The sequence below is a fragment of the Eumetopias jubatus genome, unplaced genomic scaffold, assembly GCF_037043125.1.
Source record: "Eumetopias jubatus isolate StellerSeaLion01/CBP00866 unplaced genomic scaffold, mEumJub1_p1.0 scaffold_11, whole genome shotgun sequence".
NCBI lineage: Eukaryota > Metazoa > Chordata > Mammalia > Carnivora > Otariidae > Eumetopias > Eumetopias jubatus.
In genome coordinates, this window is record NW_028274817.1 from 114,769,811 (window position 1) to 114,797,712 (window position 27,902).

Sequence of the window (27,902 nt, forward strand, 5' to 3'; positions counted from 1 at the left end):
ATATAGTTTATTCTCTTTTATTAACTGTCAACCTGTTTGTCATCAGAAAAACTTTATTGTAATTCTAATGTGATTGAATGTGTCTTATCTGATTAGTGCCTGTACCAGGAATGAGGGAACTGTCTTCTTTGTTATATTCATATTGTTCTCTTGGGCTTGCAATTTTAGTATCATTGACAATCTGTGGGGTTTTGTTTTGCAGGAATATTTTAAAGCCACATATCCATTTGAAGCCTCTCCAAAACCTGAAGGTGCAGGGAAGAATGAGGTGCCATGGTTGAGCCTTCTGTATGTCGGGCCCTTGTAGTCCTGCCGCCTGAGCTGCACATGATAAGGGATCATCTGATGTGGACTCAGGTAGAGAGTGAGCCTCAGTTCAAACCACTATATATTACTAACGTTTAATTCATCTTTATTTTTAAATAAAAATCAATATAAATAGAAGTTTTGACACTTTCCTCCCTTACCTGTTAGATCAGGTTGCACCTCTCCTGGCGGGCATGAACCCCACTTTGCAGTCCTCACAGATGGAGATTTCCCTTATAAATGTCAGTGTCTCTTACAAAAGGGTAACTTTGATTAGGATTTTCGGAGCCTGTCCTATGTCTGCTGTTTCTTAAAAAATAATCAGCCTAAAGTCATCCTTATGCCAGAGGCACATGTTGGGGTGGCAAAATCTGCCCCATTTTGCTGGTATTGAAATGGAGAAACACAAAAAATTTATTCGAATGTCTGTTCCCCACCTGCTCTATCCATGATGAAAAGACAGTGGTTCTAAGCAGACACAAAATTCCTTCCTTCCTTGAGTCTGTTATACTGAATCTCCTGCATCTTTCACTGCCATATACACACCCTGAAGTTCCCTGTGGCCTGGGCCTAGAGGGAGGTCTGAGCTCTTTAATAAAGTCAGAGGCTGCAGGGCAAGAGGCCATCTGAATGAGACATTGGGAGCCAAGCTGAAAATGGCGTCAGGGAAGGTCTAAAATCCAGAGGCTGGCACAGGGCTAGAGAAAGGGGTGCTGACCTGAAGAAGGTTCAGAAGTGCAGGTACTGTTTCTAGGCTACGAGGGATGCAGAGGCTGAGGTATAAAATGAAAAGAGAGTGCAAACAATTGTTGGACATCTCATGGTGCCCTGGTGGAAAGAGTTGGGCAAATATTGATGCTTGGGCCCCAAACGGGTTTCAGCAGGATGACCTAATTCCAAAGCTCAGTGCTAGTCCTGTAAAGGAATTTGTCAGAAGGGGTATAAGCAGGATGAAATATTACAGTTGCCAGTGGGTATGTCTCCAATGACAAAGGAGAGCAGTCACCCGGTTCCATTTCAGTCGTCGCGCACATATCCTGCCACAAGCTGTTCGTAGGCCATTCCTCAAAAAATGTTATGGAGGGAAGAACGTATATTTATAACTTGTTAGACTGTTTCAGCAATTTATGAGCCCAAAAGTTTGAAGCACGTTTATAAATCCCACTTGCGAGTTGTAGTTAGACATGGCCTGCATTTGCATTTGCTCGACCGAGTAACATAGAAGATAGAGAATAGGGAAGAATCACAAAGACAGAGAAAAATCACCCGTGCTCTAGGGTGGAAGGTAGAATAGACTCAGGGTAATAAATTATCTTCATAAATTGTCATTCACTGCCAAACAGACCCCGAGACAAGGATTTAGGTGCAGGTAGTTTGTTCGAGGGGGGATCCCAGGAAGCACAGGGAGGGAGTGGGGAGGTGGGACAGGGAGGGAATGGAAGCCAAGGAAGTGTGCCATTCTGGGCAACTGGAGCACATTCCAGAACTGTGCCACCAAAGCGTGAGGAGGCTGAGGTGTTTCCCGTGGACTGCCATCCCTCTTTGGTTGAGAGTGGTCCTCCACTGTTAATTCTGGAGCACTCCCACCTGCCTCAAACCTTCCCATGGCCAGGTATCGCTCTCGGTCAGAAAAAAGCAGCAAGCCCAGGTCTGTAAGGGACCTCTAGGGAGTGTGAGGGATATGGGTGGGCCACCAATAGCAACCACTATGTAAATTCTTCTCCCGGTCCCATCAGTTTATCAAACACATATGCAGAAAATGAAATATCAGAGACAATGTTAGTTTTTGAATATATTTCGAATTATTGGGGATTAAAATAGAATTTCTAAATTATCTCAATCAAATTATCTTTTTTTTCTCAAAATAGGAATTATTAAAGCTCAAAAATACCATCATGGCATATGAGTCACTGTATCTAATTACAAAAATTTAACAGCACTATATTTAAATAACCTTTTATGAGAGGCTTCATACAGGGGGAAATGTTGACCCAACTTTGTAGCTTATTGGGTCCCCTGGCCCAGAAGGTTGATCCCGGCAGTGTTAGCGTGGTGAAGGAGCCCAAGACAGTGAGAGGGAAGGACTGAAGGGAGACCGGGAGCCCTGCGTGCTACACCCACTTCCATAATTTGCTCTTTTTACAAAAGCATGCTGTCCCTGTTTCCTTTTATTTTATTTTATACTATTTATTCAACAAAAACTTATATATGAGACTATGTGCCTGGTACAGCTCCTAACACTTTTTAAGGATTAACTTTTTGAATCCCTGATAATGATGCAAGGAAGTAGGTACTACTGTGATCATCCTCTTCTTACAGATGAAGAATCTGAGGCACAAGGAGGTGAACCAGGTCACCCGAGCTCACACAGCCAGCAAGTGGCAGAGCTCGGAGTTGAACAGAGGTCCTGGGTCCAGATCTTAAACCATGAGACTTTCAGATCTCCATTTCCTTCATCTGTGAAATGAAACTAATGATATCAACCTTACTTGCTATAAGGAGGTGCTAAATGAGGTGTTTCAAAAGCACTTTGAGAACTAGGAAGCACGATTTAAATAAAAGGCTATTGCAGTCCATGAAAAGAAATGATTGTCCCCTGAACAACACCTGGTTGAGATTTCAACATCCTCTCAGCTCCCTTATGAACATAAATAACACTCATGCTAATAACAAACACTCTTTTGACTAGGCATTCTATCATTTTATAAAGAAGTCAATACATTGTCTCATTTCATTGTTACAAAAATTATAGTAGTCCTATGACATATTAAAAGTAAATACCCTTATCTCCATTTTATAGATCGAAAACTGAGACCTATAGAGTGGTTTGCCCAAAGTCACACAGTTGACAATGAGAAGAACCAGGGCTCAAACTCAGACATCATTTCAAATTCAGTGCTTTTGAATTTGTCCTCACTATGAGTAGTGCTCCACTAAATGTGACCTCCAAAAATTAACAATAAAAGAAAGAGGCAAAGAGAAGACAGTACAGTGAAAGAAAGAAAGGACAGTTACTGTTTAATAGCTAGGGAGTTTCAGGTTGGGAAGATGAAAACAGTTCTGGGGGCGGATGGTGGTGATGGTTGTACAACCATGTGAATGTACCATAGAATGCCATAGAACTGAGTGCTTCAAAATGATTAAAATAGTCAATTTTATGTTATGTATGTTTCACCACAATACACTTAGGAAAAAAGGAAGGATGGGGGGGAGGGAAGAAAAGTTTATAAGTTTGTCACCAGGCAACTTTGAGGGCATCTTAATTAAGAACCAACTGAAAAAGTTTGCTTTGAGTCAGCTAAAGCTATCATCAAGGAAGATGGTCTAGACAGTGCATTTGAATGACTTTTTTCAGTTAAAAATTTTAGAATAAAAGTGCTAACAGCCTTTTCCCAAGACATTTCCCATGGCCCAAACACTTCCTATTTCTCTAACCATTTCAAGCCCAGACGAATCCCTGGAGGTACAGAGGAAATGATTCTCCCTGCGCACAGTTCCCCTTTTTTTGCAATTTTAAAGGACCTGGCTTACATGAGAAGAACTTACAGGAGGCCAGCACAGTGCATGATGGTGAAACCATCTGGAGGACGTTGTGTCACATCTTCACTTCTCCCGTGAGCAACGGGAAGCCTCCGCCCCCAGCCCCCCTATGCCCACCACCCATGTGAGCTGGAATCTGGGTAAGCCTGGGAGTTAAAACGCTCTCCTTTTCTTCATTTAAACAACTGTTAGTATCACAGTGGACCCAGGGCACACTGGAAAAGACACATATCTTAAAGACGTTGGGGTTCGACTCTCAATTTTTTTATTCGAAAGCAAATGTGCATGACATGACAGTACCCCATACTTTAAAGCACCACACAGGTGTCTTGATTTGTATTGTATTGTTTTTATTATATCCCCTAGGAAGTCCGTCCTGGCTAACTGGACAGGGGTCATGGATTCCCCAAGGTTCTACTTTGATATTATAATAGTGATGTAACGGGACGGATGGTAGCTGCACTGGTGATGAACTTCAAACCACTAAGCTGTACACCTGAAACTAATGTAATATTGTGTCAACTGTACGCAGCAAAGATATAGTGAAGACTCACTACTAAATGCCTGCATCAGCAGGCATGCTCACACTTTTATATCAGGCACAGCAAACTAAGGATCTACTGGTCAAATCTGACCCTCTGCCTGTTTCCATATGGCCCATGAGCTAAGAATAGTTTTTGCATTTTAGAGTTTGTTTTTTTTTAAGATTTTATTTATTCATTTGACACACAGAGATACAGAGAGAGAGAGAGAGAGAGCATGAGCGGGGGGAGAGGCAGAGGGAGAGGGAGAAGCAGACTCCCTGCTGAGCCAGGAGCCCAATGTGGGGCTCGATCCCAGGACCCTGGGATCACGACCTGAGCCGAAGGCAGACGTTTAACCATCTGAGCCACCCAGGCGCCCCTAGTTTTTGCATTTTAAATGGTTGGAGAAAACAGTCAAAAGAAGAATCACATTCTGTGACATGTGAAAAGTACATGAAATTCAGATTTCAGGGTCAGTAAATAAGGTTTCACTGCAACAGAGCTATGCCCATTTTCTTCCATAATATCTATGGCTGCTTTCATGCCATAATGGTAGTGTTGAGGGGTTGCAACAGAGACCTTACGGCCCACAAAGCTGAGAATATTTATTATAGGGCCCTTGAAAAAAATGTTTACTGGCCCCCAGCCTAAGTGCACTGAATGTGTGAACATGGCTAGCATTTCTGTTGTTCTCGGCCTGTTCATACCAAAATTGTTGGTTCCTTCTTTAATGGAGGAGAGAGTCTGTCTTCCATTTTACACAGAGCTCTGCCTGTTAGGCTTAGTAATTTGTGATAATGAAAACAATAGGCCACTGAGCTTTGCTGTTGGTCTTCCAGTGCGAAACACTCATTGTCCAGGATGCTTAGTCAATTTATCGGCACAGGTAAGGACTAATTTAGTATCTCAGGCTCTGCTTGGCATTATGGATATAAAAGTCCCTGAGCACGAAGGACTTAAAAATCTGGTTGGGGAAGCAAGCTAGGCCCAGGTAAGGCCCTGAAAGAACAACAGAATGATGCTTAACATATTACATTCCCCTTTGTGAGGCGCTCTTAGAACAGACGGTGCTGGGTCAGTCTATGAGGTGCTTTTACCATGGTGCAGACATATGAGTACATGTTTAATGCTAAACCTGTTTCCTATATAATTATGGAATATACAGCTTGGGAGTCATCAAGGCCCATTCCCTTCACATTACAGAAGAGGAAAGTAGTGGCCAGAGGTCCCACAGTTGGTTAGCTGAGAACCAAGACTAGAACCTAGGTCTCTGGGTCCCCTAGATAGTTATATTTGACTATAGCTCTTCAGTCTCAGGCCTTTTTAAAGCACCAGTAAAGAATACTTCAAACTAAATATTTACTATACTGATCTTCATCCCGTAGTGCATATTTCCCTCAAACCATCATTTTAACCTTCAGTTTCACCTCCGCTGACAACCTAGGAAAGAAAAGATGCCAAATTCTGATTTTTCTGTTCTTCTGTGGTGTTTCCGATCATTCAAAGTAGAAGGGGAGGGGCGCCTGGGTGGCTCAGTCAGTTGAGCGTCCTACTCGTGATTTTGGCTCAGGTCATGATCTCAGGGTCATGAGATTGAGTCCCATGTCGGGCTCCGTGCTCAGTGGGGAGGCTGCTTCTCTCCCTCTCCCTCTGCCTCTCTCCCCACTCGTGCACACGTGCACATGCATGTGCGCTGTCTCTCCAATAAATAAATCAATCTTTATTTTTATTTATTTTTTTTAAATGTCATCTCTGATGGCTTTTTTTTTTTAAGATTTTATTTGACAGAGAGAGACACAGCGAGAGAGGGAACACAAGCAGAGGGAGCGGGAGAGGGAGAAGCAGGCTTCCCGTGGAGCAGGGAGCCCAATGTGGGCCTCGATCCCAATACCCTGGGATCATGCCCTGAGCCAACGGCAGAGGCTTAACAACTGAGCCACCCAGGTGACCCAATAAATAAATCTTTAAAAAAAATAAAGTAGAAGGGGAAAAGAATAGATAATAATGAAATTCTTAAAAAGTCTGTTTTGATTGCCATTTATTTAAAGAGAAATAAGCATTTCCCATATGCTCTCATGGAGAAACTACTGTAATTTTGTTTTTACATAATTTTGTATTGTTTTTTAATTGTGTTTAACGTATTTCTCAGAGGCCCAAGCCCGGTATGAAAGTGCCTGATAATAAAACAAAACAAAAGAAACAAAAAATACCACCAAAGGGAAAAAAAGAAACCTTGAAAAGCTTGAAGTTGACTTGTAGTCATTCTATTTATATGTAGACAGCATAAAGAAATAAGTGAGTCACATGGACATATTATTATTGTTACAATAAGTTCTTCTCACACTGGAAATAAATGTCTTTATGTGCTGCACTTCGCATTTTCTTCCCGCTTCTTTCCTGGGTACCTTTAGCTATTCCCACTGGCTAACTGGTCTGAGTACAATACAAAAAAAGAAAAGTAATAAAGAAGTGAAGTTTAAAGAAATGTACCTCAGGAACATTTTGGCTCTTTCCTTCCTGTGGAATTTCAGCTGTTCTCAACTCCTGCATAACTAAATGTTGGCTCCAGCTCTTACTTACTGGGGCTAAGAGCCCTGGCTTAGCTGAAAGATCCCAGAGGCTTTGATGTACCTACAGTACTTGGCAGTGTCCACTGCTGCAGGCCTCAGCTGAGACTCCTGACTTACTCACTTCTCTGAATCTAACCTGCGGAGATAATGTGAGGCTGTGCATGCTGATCCCACAGGTCCGATGAGGGAGTTCTGTTTTCCACTTCTGATAACGGCAAACCAGCTTGTTGCTGAGTAACTCCCCTAAAATGAAAAGTTAGAAAATCTCTTGGAAAGCGTCAGAGAAATACCAAGGCAGTGAGGATCTGAGGGGCCAAAATCCTGGAGAGAAGGAAGCATAAGGAGATGAAGCTGTCATTCAGTACCATTTTCACCTTACGGCACTTACCAAGTTTCAAACAGCAACAGAGAAATAAAGCTGAGCAGAGCTTCTAGCAGTTTTAGGAGGAGGGAGGACAATAAATGGAGTTCAAGGCCCACCAAGGAGAGGAGGCCAGGTAAACACCCCAGGCTTTCAGTTTGGATTCCCAAAAGGGGGACACCCTAGCAGCAGGGGTGAACTAATTCTTGGAAAGACCCAATCCCAGCCTCCAATCTGCTCAGTCCCTGATCGGGTCAGATATACTGCCACCTCCTAATTATCTGCAAGAAGCAAAAGCGAATCTTTTCTGGAAGATAATAACATGCAGAACCTCGAATTATTTACAGTTCTTCATATACAAAATCAGGTAGTCAAACAAAATTGCCTCATATACCAAACAAAATGGCCAAAAAACAAGAGAGAAAATCTATAATAGAAACCGGCTTAGAGAGGTTCCACATGTTAGAGTTACCAGAGAGGGATTTTAAAATATATTGGGACTAATTCAAGAACTTAGATGACAAGATGGAACCAGATGGAAAGACTAGACACAGCTAAAGAGAGGATTAATGAGCTGAAAATGGCTAGAGTGAAGTACAGTGAGAAAAGAAGAATGGAAAACACAGTAAAGGGAGTAAGAAATTTATGGGACATGGTGAAATGAGATTGTGTTTAAAACAGTTCCTAGTAACAGAGGCCTGACCCTAGGATGACATTTTCTGCCTCAGTAAAAACAAAAACAAGCAAAGGAGGAAGAAAACTCGAAAAGCTTAAAGTTAACCTGTAGTATTCTGTTGATATGTAGACAGCATAAAAAAAGAGAATGGGACAGAAGCAATATTTGAAGTTGTAATGGTTGAGAACTTGAGAAAACTGGCTAAAATCTTCAAACCACAGATTTAAGAAAAGCTATGAATCCAAGCAGGAAAAAGACAAAGAAAACCACAGCTAAGTGCATCATAGTAATGCTGCTGAAAACCAAAGATAAAGAAAAAAATCTTAAAATCATTCAAAGAGCAACAAATCAATAATTTTAAAGAAGCACCAACATAACTGACATCTGTCATCATGGCGGAAGTCCAAGTACAATAAATGGCAATGTCAAAGTGTGAAAGATCAGAACTGCTGGCCTAGAATTCTATGCCCAGTGAAAATCTCCTCCCCAAATGACACTAAATAAAGGCATTTTCATACACACCAAACCAGAAAATGTATCCCCATTATATTTACACTCAGGGAAACACTGAAGGGCATTCTTTGGGCAGAAGCAAAATGATCTCAGGTAAAGTCAGAGTTGTAGGAAGAAATAGAGAACAACAGAAAAGGTAAATATGGGAATAAATTTAAATCTGAAGGTAAATATGTGAGTAAATGTAAAGTATGTAAAAACAATAAACATAATGAGTTGTGGGTTTTAAAATACAAAGAGAATTAAAATATAAAATAACAATAGCTTCCCCCCCCCCACAAAAGGCAGGAGTGTATTAAAATAAAGTGTCTTTGCATTGCAATCCTTGAATTGTCCTGGAAGTGGGAAAGTACTAATTTATAGCAAACTCTAATAAGTCAAGGATACGTGTTGTAAACTCTAGGGTAGCCCCTGAAAGAATACTAAGAAGAGCTTATATAATTAAACTCATGCGGAGGGGTAGAATAATTAAAATATTTCACTAATTTAAAAGAAGGCAAGAAGAAAGGGAGAAAGGATAATGAGACTGGTGAGACCAGTAAGAATCAAATAATAACGTGGTAGATTTAAATCCAAATATATCAGCAAAGTCAAATTTATCAGAGTGTCTATGTTTATAGGACAGAAACCTGTAGCCAAATTACAAACAGCAAAGACATTTGTGTAAAGTGGCTCATGTAATTACACATACCCACAAAATACTAACATTGATGAGGAAAACTTAAAACTCATAATGCCAAGACATCCATGGCAAACAAGTTAATGGACGTCAATTAAACAAGTATTTAAGATTACTCAAGGCACAAAACTTTAAATACTGTGAAATTGTACAGCCCATATAGGAAAGAAATTTGATAGTGGCTTTCTCAAATAATCTTAAACACTATACAGTCATCCTAAACATATATGACATAACCAGTAATGACTTACGGAGCTGAAAGAAACTTTTCTAACCAATCCTTAATAATAAGCCCATTTTAATCAACCATGCCACGAGTCTGACTCGTCTTTCTAATTTCTCTATAGAAAAGGATATCACCAAACCATTGTCATTTTAAGAGGAGACAAATGAGGATGAAGCCAAAATATTTAAGAAAACAAGTGTGATGGACATGTGTCAGGCAATTAATTAATAGATACTATGTTATTTTTCTGGATTTTGTGATGTTTGTAGAATTTATCAACTTATTTAAATTTCTAACATTGTGATTTCTAAATCTAATATTTTTCTAAATCTTTTAAAGCAACCACATTTCTACCTAACTTTGCATTCATAATTTTACTTGTTTTTTCTTAAAAAGCATCCTCCAGGACGCCCGGGTGGCTCAGTCATTAAGCCTCTACCTTTGGCTCAGGCACGATCCCAGGGTCCTCTATAGAGGACTATAGAGCCCTGCATCAGGCTCCCTCTCATCGGGGAGTCTGCTTCTCCCTCTGTCCCTCCCCCCTGCTTGTGCTCTCTCTCTCTTTCATGCCCTCTCTCTCTCTCACACACACAAAAATAAATAAAATCTTAAAAAAAAAAAGCATCCTCCAAATAGTTCCCATAAAACCTGCATAAGGTCTTTTCATCTAGAGTTGGGATGACTGTTCTACTGCAGTCATTCTGTTAACCATCAAAAGAGATGAACATGATTCACAAACCATAATCCAGCCTTCCAGGTTCTCTCAGTAGGACCTACCAGAATTCATTCATTTCTTTACTCCTTCCTTCATGTTTCCATCCACCCATGTATTCAATAAACACTTATCAAGCCTCTACTACAGGTTAGGGATGGTTTTAGTATCAGAGAATATGCTACTGAATGAGATAGCCTCCCATTTTGGGGGGGGGGTTGTATTTCTAGTGGTAGAAGACAGATAATAAACAAGTAAGCAAATAAATGAACAAAATAATTCTCAAGAAAATAATACTGGATGATATTTACCTAAGCAAAATGAAGACATTCATCCATACAAAACCCTATGTGAATGTTGATGACAACTTTATTCATAACCACCCAAACCAAAAACAACCCTAATGCCCACTGACTGAAGAAGGGATAAACCAACTGGTATACCCGTGCAGTGGAACACTACTCAGCAATAAAAAGGAATGGGCTCCTGATACATGCAACAACATGAATTTGAAAGAAGCCAGACTTAACCAACTGTACACTGTATAATGTCATTCATATGCTATTTTGGAAGAGATCAGTGGTTTTCAGGAGCTGAGGGTGGAGGAATCAGATAGACTACACAAGGACATGATAGTATCTGGGGTGATGGATGTTCTACATCTAGACTATAGTGGTGGTGGTTACATACTGTACAAGTTTGTCAAAATTCAGAGAAATGTACACCTAAAAGTTTACTATATGTAAGTTACACCTCAGTCTACCTGAAAAAAGAAACTGGTTGATGGAATAGTGTTGGTCATTCCTTTAGACTGAGTGGCCAATGAAGACCTCCATAGAAAGTGATATTTATTTATTTTTTAGAGGGGGCAGAGGTGCAGGGGGAGAGGGAGAGAGTGAATCGCAAGCAGGCTCCACGCCCAGCACAGAGCCCAATGCGGGGCTCTGTCTCACGACCCTGAGATCATGATCTGAGCCAAAATCAAGAGTTGGATGCCTAACTGACAGAGCCACCCAGGTGCCCCTAAAGAAAGTGATATTTAATGTGTAAAACGAATCAGCAGCCTCTTAGAGGTTCCTAGGCAAATCAAATCATTTCAAGTAGCAGCAAATATCAGATACTGATGAGCAGAATTTCAAAGATGACTGTAAGAAACAAAATCCCTTGTTCCATTACTGGGAGGTAGAAAGAGAGGAATGGAGAATTTTTTTTTTTTCTGCAAAACATGCGTTTTAATTAAGAGAAAATTTATGCAAGCCCTACACACCAGGAGGATTTACAAGTGCAAAAATGCTAATTTAGTCTATTTTTCAAAGGATGTTATTGACAAGCACAGTTCAAAAAACCTCACCAGGAAGCCCTTTCAGGCTATGCAGTATGTTTCATGATCAAGTTTGTGCTTTTTTTTCTTTTTGCCTCCATGCATATTAGGTTGCCAGAAATGATAATTAATCACACAAAAGTCTAACACTTTCAAAGATAATATGTTAGAGACAAGGTCAAAATCCTTTTCTGCCCTTCTGTCTACAGCGCTCCAGTTGAAAGAGCCTTGCTGGGAAACCCCACTTCCGTTGCCCCTGCCCTCTGGGCACTGCAGAGTCTGCCCGCAGCTGTGGCAGATCCATCACCCTGGGGAAACACGAGTTGAGTTTCCTTCCAGAGAGGCAGTACGCTTCAGAAAAATCAGACTATAGAGAAGTTATGAACTGGTGACTCATGTAAGCCCCTCCAACAGAGGGACTTTCTGGAAAAGATGCTTTGCAAGAAATTAAATTGTCTTGTCTTGTGTGAAAGGGCCAATGTCCTTGAAGTCAGTAAAGCTGGGCCTCTAGAACATTAGAGGAGCCTCTGGCATCACTGGGGTGATCCCCTTAGAAGGGCACCATCTTGCAGTTACTCAGGTTATCCTCCCTCAGAACAGTAGGGTCTGGGATCAGTAGCTCCCACTGTCCAGGGAAGGGAAATGGAATCAGACTCTGTGTTTTGATGGTGTCTGAAGAAAAGTTTCCAGTTCCCCTGAAGGAACTAGGACTTAAAATGAGGAGAGCAGTATTATAGTATGACTGCACTTTGAATCTCCTGTGACAAGGCCAAATTCCATCTTTTGGTCTCTGTCAAACAAGGGTTTGAACTTTAAGATGACTTCTACTTGTCACTGCTCAAACGTCAACCAAGCTGTGGTTATTGTCCTCTTACTAGATGTACGGTGGGCCCAGGTGTCATAGCAGGCACAGACCCCAAGGAGCTTCCCACATGATTAAGGAAGTAGAAAACACATCTATACAAAGGACCCAGTAATAAAATGTGGGACAGATTTGGTATTCCATAGACAATACAGGCAAAAACATCTTGAGAAGGGGAAAAATCAGTGAAAGCAAAAGATCAGGGAATGCTTCATAGAGGAGAAGGGACCTGAACTGTGCCTTGAGGGATTCATGGGAATAGAACCCAGCTATTAAGGAGAGGGAAATGAAGTCAGAGAGGGGAGAAGTCAGAAGGCAATGTGGAAGTAATGAGAAGTTAGCTAGAGGGGCACCTGGGTGGCTCAGTTGGTTAAGTGTTCGACTCTTGATTTCTGCTCAGGTCATGATCTCAGGGTTATGAGATCAAGCCCAGCACAGAACCCTACTTGGGGCTCAATCCCACAACCCTGAGATCATGGGTTGTGGGATTGAGCCCTGTGTTGTCGGGCTCCATGGTGGGTGTGGAGCCTGCTTAAGATTCTCTGTCCCTCTCCCTGTGCCCCTCCCTGCCTCCCACTCTGATCGCACACTTGTGCTCTCTCGCTCTCTCTATTTCTCTCTCTCTAAAAAGAAAAAAAAGGAGTTTAGCTACAGCTGTGTTTGTTCTGGCAAGCCTTGGGATAGGAAGATAGAAAGACAGACTGCCAGATAGAAGAGGGCCCGGCAAAAGAGAATTGAAGGATCAGAGAGAGGTTCATAACGCAAACCTAGAAAGTGAACCACACATGTATTTTTCAGAAGGTCTCAAAACCTCATCAATGGGATGCCCAAATCCCCCAAGCCCGTGACTAGTGACTGTACTGGGCTGCCTGGTTTCTTCCCTCTTCATTTTTGGTATCTTCTAATAGAAGATATTTGACAGACAGGAATAGCCCATGCAGCTAGGGGGCATTTGATATTTGCCTGTGTGAGAAATTCCTGATACTGTCAATGAGACAGACCAACTAACATGGATCTTGGAAAAGAGATTGGGACCCCAAGACACAGAGCAAACTCTCTTCTGTCCAATAGAACTCTCTGCAATGATGGCAATGTTCTGTATCTGTAATGTCCGGTAAAGTCATGTGTGGCTACTGAGCCTTTGACACGTGGCTGGTGTGACTAGGGAGCTGAACTTTTAGTTTTACTTGGTTAGTGGCTAAGATGCTGGACCATGCAGCTCGAGATGGCAGGAAAGGCCGAAACAACATTATCTCATAAATTCCTTGCAATGAACCTCTTTTCCTCCCCGGCTGCTTGAAGCTTGGCCGCCATCATGAACGACACAGTAACTATGCAGACCAGGAAGTTCATGACTAACCAACCACTTCAGCGGAAACAGACGGTCATTGATATTCTTCACCCCGGAAAGGCAACAGTACCTAAGACAGAAATTCGGGAAAAACTAGCCAAAATGTACAAGACCACACCAGATGTTATATTTGTGTTTAGATTCAGAACCCATTTTGGTGGTGGCAAGACAGCCGGCTTTGGCATGATTTATGATTCCTTGGATTATGCAAAGAAAAATGAACCCAAACACAGACTTGCAAGACATGGCCTGTATGAGAAGAAAAAGACATCAAGAAAACAGCGAAAGGAACGCAAGAACAGAATGAAGAAAGTCAGGGGGACTGCAAAAGCCAGTGTTGGTGCTGGCAAAAAGTGAGTTGGAGCCTGGACAACAGAAGGAATAAAGATGCTGCAGTGGCTTTATCTGTGGTGGTTGTGTAGATTTTTCATGAGAGGATCAATAAACTAAGAATGTTAATGTGAAAAAAAAATTCCTTGCAATGAATTCAAAGAATCTGTACTTCAAGAAGTTTGCCTAAATGCAACTCTTTCCTGTTTTCTTTACACATTCCAAATCACAAGGGAGGGGAAAACGTATGAACAGTTTTTTCCATGGAATCAAGGATCACAATTACAATGGAACTCCTCTATATATCTACTTTTGGGATTCATTCTTCCATCCATTCTAGCAGAAATAGCACTGAATAATAATACTGAAGCAGGCACAATATAACTTGGGTATTATATGCTGTCAACATAACATCTAGCTTTAAACATCACACTTACTGGAAAACACAAACTCTCCTTACCCTTCTCCTATTGAGGGCCTAATTTTGTTCTTAAACTCCATTTACATAATGCTGAGGACCTAGTACAGAAATGGGCATCTAGTAGGAAAGACCGGTCTGTAAAAAATATATCCATCCATCCAACCATTGTCCATCCATCTGCCCATCCACTCATCCACCCACCTATCTTTTCATTTGTCCATCCATGCACCCATCTTCATCCCCCAAATCTATTCATAGACTCAGAAAGAAAGGTTTTTCTCACATTTACTCAATGAGAGCTTCATAGAGAGGAAGAGATAAGAAGTCGGTAACTGTATGAAACATTTTAAAGAGTATGCTTTCAGATGAATTCCAAAAAAGGAAAAGAAGAATGAGAAGAAAAGTGTGGATTAATTAACCATAATTTTAATTAATCACTGTTTATTGATCACCCATTTGGTGCCAAGGAACCATGTGAGGCAGTGTGGAAGACAGAAGAATATATAAGAAATCTCTGCCCTCAGCATTCTTTTTTTTTTCTTTTAAAGATTTTCCCATCCAAGTACTAACCAGGCCCGACCCTGCTTAGCTTCCGAGATCAGACGAGATCGGGCGCGGTCAGGGTGGTATGACCGTTTTTATTTATTTGACAATGAGAGAGAGCAAGCGTGCACATAAGCAGAGGGAGAGGGAGAAGCAGGCTCTCCACTGAGCAGGGAGCCCGATGCCGAGCTCGATCCCAGGACCCTGGGATCATGACCTGAGCCGAAGGCAGACGCTTAACCAACTGAGCCACCCAGGCGCCCCTGCCCTCAGCATGCTTAATAATCTACTTGAAAAGTTAACGCAATGAATATACGAGAGGCTAAAAAAAGACAAATGAGTAAAATACTTCAAAAGAGCAAAATGAAATAAGTCACAAGATAATTCATGTCTAAGATAATAAGCTTTATGTTTAGGGGAGGGTTAGGAACTTGGGGCTAGAATGGTCCAACTTAGGGTTTTAAGGTGGAAGCTTGAACCATGTTCCGAATGATAAGCAAGATGACAGATAAAAAATTTGGAGGGACCTTAGAAATAATCTAGCTCAACTCTATTACTTTACAGATGATTCAACTAAGGTCAGAGTTAAGTGACTTGGTCCGACTTCTTTAAGTGGGCAGTAATGGCAGCAAAAAGCCTAAAATGCAGGACCGTTGATGCCCGTTCCAAGCCCGTACATCACATGGGAAGCAGCGTCTTCTATGCAGGAAAGGAGAAAGTGTCTGGAGAGTTGGCAGGACACAGCATAAGCAAGGGCGCAGAGCCAGGAACTCGTCAGTGTAACCACCAGGTATGAGGACATTGGCGCGTGTGTGAGGGGAAAAGGCATGGAAGGAGGGGGAGGTCAGGGACCAAAAGCTAAGGGGCGTGAATGCAAACCTGCAATTGACCAGCTGTGTGAAACCCCGAATTCCGGTTTCTGGGACTGCCTTGAAGTCTCCCTCTGACACAGTGGCAACAGTGTAAACTTTTCCAGAAAACTGTTAATCCCTTCCTATTAACAAAGACTCAAGTTCGCCTGGGGGAAGGGAGGGCTGCAGAAGGGAGATGGGGATGAGTACCGGCATTGCTGGTGAACCTACAGGGGCAGGGATGGATGACTATCATTACGCTCTTCCCACCTCAGAAACCCTGATGCAGTAGATTTAGGGTAGGGACTAAGAAGCTGTATTGGTTTTGAGCTCCCCATTGATTTGTGATGATCATCCAGTTTGGAGGGTCTTCTGGTTCATCCTTTTACCACCCTATCAAATACAGACTAGCGCTTTAGAAAACTCTTTGACGATATTTACTAAATATGTGTCCCCTGTGATCTGGCGATTCCATCCCCAGGCTTAAACCCAAGAGAAACAAACACATATGTTCCCCAAAAGGCACAAATAAGGTTATCCAGAGTAGGTTATTATGAACCCCAAACTGGAAACAACCCAGTGTCCATCAGTATTAGAATGGATACATAAACGGGGTATATTCATACAGTGGAATACTACACAAGAATTAAAAAGAACAAACCATTGCTATGTGCACCAACATAGATGACTCTCACAGACATGATGGGCATAGGAAGTTATGATGCCCTTTATACGAGATTAAAGAACTGGCAAAAATAATCTATGTTAACTGAACTCAGAATAGTGATTGCTCCTGTCTCGGGGCAGGTATTAACTGGAACGAGGCATAAAAGAAAACTCCTGGGGTGCCGGAACTATTCTATATCCACATCTGGGTGGTTTACTTATGTTATGAAGACATAAGTAAAAATCCATTGAGCTATATACACTTGTTCACTTTCCTGTATACAGATCGTACCTTGTTGAGAAAAAACAGAGAGGGTATGGGTGTGTGTATTTGCCTTGCCATCCTCATGAGGTTATTTTAAGACCCCGATAGCTTTTAAAAATGAGATAAATAGGTTAAGTGTAGTTTTGTATTATTTAACTAGCTCAGTACAGTACTTATTCTTGTCGAAATCGGTTAGATGCACTTGCTACCAGTGATTCAGGTGATCCATCATCTTTTTGAAGCCTCAGCAAAGCACAGAAAGTTAGTTAGAGGGAAGCTTATAGTAGGGGAAGAACACACAGTAACTATAAACTTGCTGAGAACACACCAGAGCTGCCAAAGGCTGCAACCCGGCTTTGGAAAGAGCCTTTCTGCCGATGGGGAATTTGGTCTGCTCTGAAACTCTGGAAAGAGCCCCCTGCAGCTTCATTTCACATCCCACATCCTCGCTTCCCTCTCTGCCCCCCACCCCGCCCCAAGAAGATGGTAAACACCCTCTACACCACTGCACCCAGCAGCCTGGGGTCCAAAATCTCATCTTCCCATCAGGAAAATTCGCCTCCATCCTGAGATGACCTCGGCATCTGTGTAATGAGCCACAGACCTTCTGCCAGCTCCAAAGTTTGCTCAGCCTGGGTCAACACGTGAGACTGCCCATGGCCACCAGTACCTGGGGGGCTGCTGTTCAGGTGAGAGCAAACTGGGGGCAAGCGGTGAGAGTGGAGAAAGCCCCTCCGGCCAGTACGGTGTGCAGACCTTGCCTCCGGGCTATTACTTTTCCATCTTTGAAAATGAACAGTGTACTTCAGGCAGCTAAGTATAAAGACATGTCTACAAATACTGATAACACTGTCTTTATTCGTCCATTACTCGACAAAGCCAGATCACTTGGGGACTGTTTGTTCCTCTATAAAATGAAAACCCACTACCACATGTATTAAAATGTGGGACGTTTTCTTCAGAGTATAAACTTTCAAGAGCTGCTTCTATGCCTTTCCTGGTACACGCTCAGATCCTCATGTGTCTTTAACAGCATAACATACAGTGGATTTTAAAATGAAAACTTAAGAATCTCTGGTTCATTGTTCCAGTTTTTTCTTAATTTGACCATATGCTCCATGGTGTTTCGGGAGTCTATTCATTACTGTGTCCACTTTCTAGAGCTCAGAAGCATGCTAGATCTAGGCAGCAATGTGTGTGAACAGCCTGTGGATATTTCCCGACTGGTTAATTCAAGCAAGTGTTTTTTAACATAATAGATGCTTGGTAAATGTTGAAGGAATGAATATGAATCTTTAAGAGTGAATAAATGTGAATTTTTAAGCAACATGTTCACACAAGAAATGCAGTTCACAAATGTGAGTATTGCCCAGAATGAAATGTTGGACTCCCCCACCAAAACAAACAAACAAACAAAAAACCCAAAGGCACTGTATGTGGAAGTACATCAAAAAGATTAAAATTCAAAATCAAACTTGAATGGAACTTTCTCAATGGAAAAAAAAATCCAAATAATGGTTGATTTCACTGAAGGGACACTTAGAAAAACCGGCTCTCTGGTTACAGAGAGCCCAATACAAAATCAGCTGTGAGAAAAGGTAAATGGTCTAAGGAAAATAAATTTCAAAGAAATGCTGCTTATTGTCTCCTCTTGTTTATTTCTGAAAGAATATTTTGAGGAGGAAATTCAGTGGGACTTTCCTGTTCTCTGAAGCCTTTGAATGGTTTCGAAGAAACATTTGCCTGGGGTGTAAACTCTCTTAGGTGTGATTTTTTTTTTTCCCCTCACCAATTAATTTTGCAGGGAGGGAGAAGTTAGGAAAAAGCAACGCTAAACCGATTTGTCTCCAGAAAATACATGTCAATCTTATGTTCAGAGATTTTTTTTTCTCATTTCTCCCCTTTCGTCCCAAGACCCCCTCACTTTTCTTTCTTAAACCGATAACGTCCAATTCAAGAAGTAATCCCCAGAAGAACAACGTGCCCTGAAGGGAATCTGAGTTTGACTAAAACTTCCCTTTGTGCAAACAGCTCTGCCTGCCCCAAGCTGGTGGCTCATTTCCCAAGGCACCTGCCACCCTCAGAGAGAAGGTGACTTTCCTCCAGAACTCACCTGTCCGCTGAGAGAGCCGTGAGTGTGAAGACAGACACCCCCACTGAGGTGAGCTGTATAAAGGGGATCAGTTTGCAGCCAATCCTGCCAAACAGCCATCTGTCGGCCAGGTACCTGCTGGCATCCACGGGAGCACACGTTACCAGGAGGAGCAGGTCTCCCAAGGCCAGACTGGAGATGAACAGGTTGGGCACATTTCGCATGGCCTTCACTGTACAGAAGATCTTGATCAGGGTGATGTTGCCGACAAGGCCTATCAGAATGATGACCCCATAGATGGCAGGGATGACATAGAAGATCCCTGGGTGGAACCAGTCGTCCTTCGTGGGGAGATCTGCACTGTGATTGGAGATGTTGCAGTGCAAGAAGTGGTCCACTTCCAAGTTCAAAAGCAAACAATCATTCAGAGCCATCCTCTAGGTTCTTGTCCCCCTGAAAAGGGCTCTTAGATGTTGTTGCTTAACTTTGATTTTGTAGTTGGGTGAAGATGAGGATAAAATCTATGCTGGGCTCTTTATCTTCTTTGACAAAACTACTCTGAGTACATATACACCATGGCATTCAGAACGGCCTGGCACTATTTTGATGCTGGTGCTGCTCTGGTCCTCGCATGACCCATGTAACACATGTCTAAATTCAGTAAGTGAGCAACAAAAAGTCAGCCAGAACTAAACCCACTCTGTAGCAACTCTTTCTACCTCCACTCTAGTCTGAGTCTCCCTGGCTGCAGTTTACTAGCAACTTTTGGCCGCCTATTTTCATACGGCATTTCCTATCTTTCCTGATGTGTAGAACCTGAAGGTTTAAAGTGGGTAGAAAAACAACTGCACTGAGAAAGCCTCACATCCTATAGGCAGGATGCTGTGCGCGTCACTGACTTGAGCAGCTAACCGCCCCTCTGCGGCGCTGAGGCTCTGCGGAGGCACCGGGGCTACTTATAGACAGAGAAGGCCAGCCCCCTGCTGGCCACTTCAGTCACTGCCCAGGAGCCCGCTCTCCCCGCGCCCTCCCCGAGAAACCACCCGCAGGCTCCAGCCGGCGGACGCCCGGGCGTCTTCCGCTTCCGGATGTGGCTCCCGGGGCACTGCTAGCCCTCGGCAAAAGCCGGCGCACATCCTGCTGAGGCTCTGCCCGTGAATGCAGAAAAAAATCGCAGCCCCATTTCTCTTTTCCGGTCCTTTGAATGACATGTTCAAGGTGCTATAAAATGGGGCTGCAACGGAATTAAACGCGCACGGACGCACACGGGATGTCCATGTGTGAGCGGTCCCCCCAGCCTTCCCCGCGGCTCTTTGAACGAAAAAGAGGCATGGGCTTTGTGCCTTAAAGCTTCAGTAACTCACATCTGGGAAAAGCCGAAGCAGAACACACACACACACGCTCTTCCCCATAGATTTGCCAGGCCATCACACACACACACACACACTTCCCCATAGATTTGCCAGGCCATCTCACACACACACACACTTCCCCATAGATTTGCCAGGCCATCACACACAAACACACACACACACGCTCTTCCCCATAGATTTGCCAGGCCACCACACACACACACACACACACACACACACACACACACACGCTCTTCCCCATAGATTTGCCAGGCCATCTCACACACACACACACACACACACACACACACACACACACACACACGCTCTTCCCCATAGATTTGCCAGGCCATCTCTCTCTCTCTCTCTCTCACACACACACACACACACACACACACACACACACACACACACTTCCCCATAGATTTGCCAGGCCATCTCTCTCTCTCTCTCTCACACACACACACACACACACACTTCCCCATAGATTTGCCAGGCCATCTCTCTCTCTCACACACACACACACACACACACACACACACACACACACACGCTCTTCCCCATAGATTTGCCAGGCTATTATTGTTCCCTTTACCAGGGAGAAATAAAATCGGGAGTTGGCTACTTCTCAAATCTCAAAGATCAGTAGTCTTTTCCAGAAAAATGGGATTTTTCTCATTGGACTTAAAATTACACGAACTGGCATTTTGATGCAATTATTTGCAATTTTTTTATTGACTGCTTGCCATGTGTTGTAGCAACTTTCCCCTTAAGCCCCGAGTAGGAAATGAACTGAAAAGGACTTACACATAGAACACCAAGGAATTGGGGAGTGGAAAGAAATAACTTAGAGCTGACTGGGGGCCAGAAAAGGCTTTACTGAGGAGGTACAACGAGTTTTGAGTTTGGACCTTTAGCCAACAACTTCCACATATGTCTACAGGGGTTTAGCTTCAAGACGTAGGTGGAGCCTGCTCTTTCAGGCACATCACAGGAAGCCAGTTACTACCAGGTACTGCCACTGAAGGGTTGGCTTTTCGGGATACATAAGGAGTAAAGAAGCTTGCACTCATCACCGGGCCAGAGCCCACCAAAGAAGACTACAAGCGCGTTGTCATGGTAATTTCCAGTGGCCAGTGGCAACACTGAGATGGCCCCACGCTCTTCCACAAATCCAAGGGGCTTGTGCTCCCCTCAGCCAGCCGTAGAGGGTCTGATGCTGCATGCCTGGAGTGGGAAGAGCTGCTCAGTGGAGATCAGCATCACCGGTAATGAGTCAATAACTGTGAGCCTAGTGGCATTGATTAGTTGTGAGCACTATACCTTAATAATGCACTATATGGCTTCTGTGCTTCGATCTTGACTCCTTCACGTACTGCCCTGGCAAATGACGTAGGCAAATTAAATTACTTGGTGTCCTAAACTCCAAGCTGCTAATCTGGAAAGTGGGGATAATTTGTGAAGTTAACTGAAATTATCCATGTTAAGACTTCACAGCATTTGGCACCTAGTAAGTGCTCAATTAATACTGGTTGCTCTTACTATAAAACTGTTGTTACTGTTGCGATTCAGAGAGATTAGTGTTGGGTTTTACTCTGGAAAAGCCCAATAAAGTCAGAAGAGGGATTGACCTCGGATTAATGGGCAGAAAGTCCTACTCATACAGGTGAATCAGCAACTCCTCCATTTACTTGAAAGACACTGATCACATGTCTGCCGATTTTCAGGCACTGTGCAAGAGTCTGAGAAAAAGAATATGAAGATACGTGTTATTACAAGATCTGTCAAGATCCCAGCTCCTTGAGCTCATAGTCACAGGATCTGGTTTCAAAGAATAATGCAAGAAGGGTTTTCATACAGATTCTGCAAATGCTCATTTGTTTTATACTGAATTAATAATTTTGCTGCTTGAAATTGCTATGGTGGCTTTCTTCTCTGATCATTTACCTTTCTTCCTCTCAATGACAATGATTGCTTCTAGCACTGTTTTCGGTCATCATTACTGGAGGGCTAGCCTCGTGTGAATTACACCAAAACTCAGAGGAATGCACCACTTGTGGACTGGGAGAATTACCAGGGTCAAACCACCCAGGGTTGTCCTGAAGATTTCAAAACAGGCAGCAGCTGCCGGCGCCTGGCTATAATATTATATTAAACCTGGCTATCTTTGGGCCTTCTGACCTTCTAAAAATTCCTTGAGTATTGTTTAAATAGAAATAAACTCTGGCTTCTTACAGAATAAGTGGCAGCAGTTTAGACCCCATTCCCTCCCTAGAATGAAGCAACTACCTTTTCTCCAGAGGGGACATTTGATCTTATAGGTTGAGTGAGTGTGTGGCAGGACCTCTTGAACAAAGAAAATAGTATGTGCCTAGAATAGAGGCATAGGAGAAAGAGCATGGCAGTGGGCAGGGGACAGCTTTAGGTACAGGAAAGTCACCTGGATTGGAAGAGAGGGGTTGGGGAACGAGCTAGAGGCAGGTTTGGGTGACATCTTGATGGATCATGTATTCTCTTGTTAGGTTTGGTCCAGAGAGCATATTTGTGGTTCACAAAGAGGACTCCTGGAGGGGTGCCTGGGTGGCTCAGTCGGTTAAGTGTCTGCCTTCGGCTCAGGTCATGATCTCAGGGTCCTGGGATCGAGCCCCACATCGGGCTCCCTGCTCCGCGGGAAACCTGCTTCTCTCTCTCCTCTGCCTGCCGCTCCCCCTGCTTGTTCTCTCTCTTTGTGCCAAATAAATAAATAAATTTTTAAAATCTTTAAAAAAAAAAGGACTCCTGGATGTTGTTTCTCTTTCTTTAGGCAACCCTGGGTGCTGAGTCGGCCTCACTTCTTAATTCCTACTGAGCCGTAAGTGTTTCTTCCTGTGTAAGTTAAACTGATGCTGGTAGATCCTGATTTCTCATGACTGGCGTTAGCCTTACATGTTCCGCGGCACCGTAGGCTGTTCTAATCATATTTTAGGAGTAGATATATTGAGGTTCAACACCTAATGTTTTCTTGGCACAAGGATGTTTACAAAAGCTAATTAGAAAAATTTGATGTCATTTTGACTAATTAGCTGTAATGACTCTCTTCATCCCTACCATTATGTGTCACCTTCTGGCAGATCACCAAACATACTCAGATGTTTACTTAGCATTTCATTTAATGGTGAACATGAGATGCTTTTGACTTATGAAAATAGCATAGAACAAATATAAGACAAAGTCCCTGTCCCCAGGGACTTGTTTCCAGATAGGATTGGAGTGTGACTCAGCATCCTTCCCTACGTGTCAGGACAGGGTGTCACTTCTATTTCAGTCAGGAGAGTCACATTTTCCATTCTTCCAGAAAAGTGGGTTTCCCATGGGACTTGAATATGGGGGTGGAGGCAGTGACTTGGTAGAATTTGGGAGGATGGTTGGAGTTGACACGGCTAAAGAGAGTGGAGACAAAGTCTCTTCCTACCAGCTGTGTGTGTGGCACTTTGTCTTCCAGTAGCTCGTATTCTTGGTGGAGTGACCGTGAACATACACAGATAAGACAGAGTAATTCTAGAGTGGGGAGAATTTGTAGGTGGAGCCAAAGTAAAGAGTAGGGAATGCTTTGGGTCTTTTTAAGAGACAGCCTGCCCGGAACAAAGGTTTGGGGGGAGTAATAAATGAGAAATAAAGGAGATTGGATTGGCTGGGGAAGACTATATTTAAGGCTTCAGTTCGGACTTTAACCTGTAAGACACTTGTTCTTAAAAAATCATTAAGACTGCCTGGGCGGGGGTGGGGGGGTGCTTCTTAAAAATACAGATTCTGAGGCCCTACCCCAGACCCAGTGAGTCAGAATCTCCAGGGGGTGAAACCCAAGAATCAGTATTTCTCATGGCATCTCCAGGGGATTTGAGCACTCTCCTATGCCGGGGACAAATGATGCTGGCGGTGTGAGATCCAGAAAGCCTGGCAATGTGACAGCACTTGTGTTTTCCCCTTTGTGGAGAAAGATGGTGAGTGAAGAAGCACATTTAGGAGACTTGCTATGAGCCCTTGCTACCAAGTGTGGCCCTGGACCAGCAGCATGGGTATCACCCAAGAGCTCATTAGAAATACAGAATCTCAGGCACCACCCCAGATCTCCTGGATCATAATCTGCATTTTAACAAGATCCTCAGGGATTCATGTGCACATTATAATAGTCTGAGAGGTGATGATCTAGGTGCTAGGGAGATACGGCAGAAAGGGTTAAGAAACCAGGGCAGGAAATGGGGACAGATAGGAAACTGGAATCTCAAGTTTAGAATGGAACCAGCAATTGGACCAATCTGAAGCTGAATGAAGAAACTGAGGCTTTTTGCTGTCCCCGATAATGGCCAGGAACTATCCCAAGGCTGAGTGGCAGATGAGCTCTTTTTGATACAATACAGGGGCAAGAATCTCATTACAAATATAGGCAAAAAAGAAGCCAAAGATGGTGAATTTTTATTGTTAGGCTCATGACTCAGAGAATGAAGAGGCCACTGTGGAGAAAAATGCTGAATCCGGTTTCAGGTACACTGAGTTCACTACTTGAACAAGGGAAAGTAAGGAAGTCGACAGAAATGAGAGCTGAAGTCTGAAGCCAAAGAGGTAAATAATTAAGAGGACTGCCTGAGAACGAGCACACTGAATGCTTTTTCTATACAAATGTATAGAAAAAGACTTGCCAAGAATCAAGTAAAATCAGGCTTCAAGGACAAGGTCATGTGGTGATAGTCAGTGGGTACTGAACACAACGTCAATGTCATACGGTGGCAGCACCATGGAGAAGCTGCTGAAGGTTGCAGCAACCCTTGCTTGAGAAGAATCAGAGATGTCACATTTTAGTGCTAGAGCAAGAACAAAAGAGACAGATGACTATAACCAGATCCTGAAAGGTTGGGATCATTTCAAGTTCCCTTCTCTTTTCTTAACATGCTGTGACTTTTCACGGGGCTTAGAAACTTAGAAGAGAGATGGGGGGAGTCTTCTGAAAGAAAGCCAGGTTTCACTTTGAGCCACACGAAACTGTGGGAGGAAATGTGGTTGTCCAGAGAAAGCCTAGCATAGAAGATCAAACTCTCAGTCAGAGCCAAGGCTAAGAGAACACCTGGTATGGTGGTTTGAAAATACATCCACCAGTTCTTGGTACTTTTGCCCTCGAGAGTGAAGTTTTCTTTCACCCTCTTTGCTCGGTGAGCTTGGGCAAATCAAATTAATTCAATGAACATTATTTGCCACTGAACTGTTCTGTGCCATTAAATGTCCCTCCATAAAATGCAGGGGCATTTTCCCCTTGCCTCTGGTTCCAGGACAACATGAGGTATTAGTACCACCCAGTGGCACCTAATGCGATGGAGAGTGGCAGCTTCCCTCTGCCCTCAGTCATCTCTCTTTCCAGCTCGTTCTTGCTTCTTCCAGGAGAATCCAATCAGTGCAGCCCCAGAATCCCTAAAACACATCCCTGTATCATTTCCACCTCCAATAACAGATCTGACGAGACAAATGTTACTGGGAGGGATTCCTTTTTAAACATTTTATTTTGAAATGACTTTAGGTTTACAGAGATTTGCGACAATAGTGCAAAGAGTTCCCATAGACCCTTCCCCCAGTTTCCTCTATTGTCGACGTCTACAAAACGAAGCAATTAGCATGGGTACAAAACGACTATCTGAACTGCAGACTTTATTCAGATCGCACCAGTCTTTCTATTACTGTCATTCTCTGTTCCAGGATCCAGGCCAAGATACCACACTCCAGTCCTTATGATTCCTTAGTTTCCTGTTTTCTGTGGCACTTTCTCTGACTTTCCTGTTTGTCATGACCTTGACACTTTTGAAGAGCACTAGTCAGGTATTTTGTAGCGTATCCCTCCATTTGGGTTTGTCTGATGTCTTTTCATTATAAGACAGGGGAGAGAAACCACAGAGGCAAGGTGCTCTTCTCATCACATTATATCTGAGAGTATGTCTTAATTGCTGCTGTAATAAATTACCATGAATTTAGTGGCTGAAAATGACAGAAATTTATTCTCTTATAGTTCTGAAGGCCAGAAGTCTGAAATGAGTCTTACGGGACTAAAATCAATGTTGCCAGGCCTGCTTCCTACCGGACGCTTCAGGGAGAATTGTTCCTTGCTTCTTCCAGCCTCTGGAGGCTCCCAGCATTCCTTGGCAGGTGGTACAGCACTCCAGTCTCTGCTTCTGTCATCACATTGCCTTCTCTTCTTCCATAGTCAGATCTCTCTCTGCCTCCCTCTTATAAGAACTCTTTCTTTTTTTTTAAAGATTTTATTTATTTATTTGACAGAGAGAGAGCACAAGCAGGGGGGCGGCAGGCAGAGGGAGAGGGAGAAGCAGGCTCCCAGCTGAGCAGAGAGCCCGACATGGGGCTCGATCCCAGGACCCTGGGATCGTGACCTGTTCCAAAGGCAGATGCTTCACGGACTGAGCCACCCAGGCACCCCTATAAGGACTCTTAAGATTACACTGGGCCCACCCAGATAATCCAGGATAATTTCCCCATCTCGACTGCAACTGCAAAGTTCCTTTTGTTACATAAAGTGTGCCATATAACACAGTCACAGGGTCCAGGGATCAGAATTTGGATATCATCGGGGGCCATTATTTGACCTACCACAGGCTATGTGATATCCACATGACTTCTCAGTGGCGATGTTAACCTTGATCACTTGGTTAAGGTGGTATCCTATCAGAATTCTCTCCGCTATAGAGTTATTATTTGGGGAGATAGGTTTCTTTAAAGACCAGAAGTATGATCTGGTCATACGTTAGGCCCATACCTAAAGTAATGATGTTGACACTGTGTAGCCATTGAACACCACTTAGATGAAGTGCCGCACCCTGGCAGACCCAGTTCTAGGCCCTGCAATTGTCCCTACTCTCAGGGAGCTAATTGCCTAATTAGGACAACATTTTCAGTTTCTTTCTTTCTTTCGTTCTTTCTTTCTTTCTATTTATTTATTTATTTATTTATTTATTTGACAGAGAGAGACAGCGAGAGAGGGAACACAAGCAGGGGGAGTGGGAGAGGGAGAAGCAGGCTCCCCGCCGAGCAGGGAGCCCGATGCGGGGCTCGATCCCAGGACCCTGGGATCATGACCTGAGCTGAAGGCAGACGCTGAACTGACTGAGGCACCCAGGCGCCCCACATTTTCAATTTCTTAAAGAAAGCTAGTTTGTAAACATAATCAAGCTTTTATTTTAAATAATCCGGACCCTGCTTGGGTGATGACCTTTGATTATATTGAGTTTCAGGTCATGTGAAAATGGAAACTAATTTTCTTATGGTTTCTGAAATACAACTGGACTTTCCGTGACTATTTCCCACTCTTACAAGCTCTGTTGGATTTTCTTCCCAAAGGTGGAGTATTATCTCACAGACAAACCAATAAAAATGCCATCAGGTTTCTCATGAGAAAGTCTGGTTTTTATTATGTTTCCAGCCAGCTTTATGGGAGAGAAAAAGTTGGGATGCACCCCAGACTCTGGGTGCTCGTGTAACTAAAGTGAATTTCCACCCCTCACATTTCACCCTTTTTCTTTGGCCTGTAAAATAATACACCATGTTCTTCTCTAAGGAAGATGCTGGGAAACAGGATTACCCCTAGATTTTTCTCCAGACGCCACTGCAGCTCTTCAAACTCAGAGTGGTTCCACGGGAACTCACACTCGGGATAAAAACTTGCTTATTTTTACTGCTTGAAGGAGGTTCACCTTAAATTAACTCCAAG

General features: G+C 43.1%; 1 protein-coding gene and 1 pseudogene across 1 annotated transcript in view; one reads left to right on the plus strand and one right to left on the minus strand.

Moving 5' to 3' along the window:
- Nucleotides 1-19,625, minus strand: part of GRPR (gastrin releasing peptide receptor) — a 30,561-nt gene extending 10,936 nt beyond the window's left edge. Inside the window, exon 1 of the mRNA XM_028092557.1 lies at nt 18,831-19,625. Within this exon, the coding sequence (XP_027948358.1) occupies nt 18,831-19,243 (413 nt within the window). The 5' untranslated portion in view covers nt 19,244-19,625. The remainder of the gene's footprint in view (nt 1-18,830) is intronic.
- LOC114200435 (small ribosomal subunit protein eS24 pseudogene) lies at nt 13,606-13,998 on the plus strand (annotated as a pseudogene).
- Nucleotides 19,626-27,902: the final 8,277 nt, after the last annotated feature.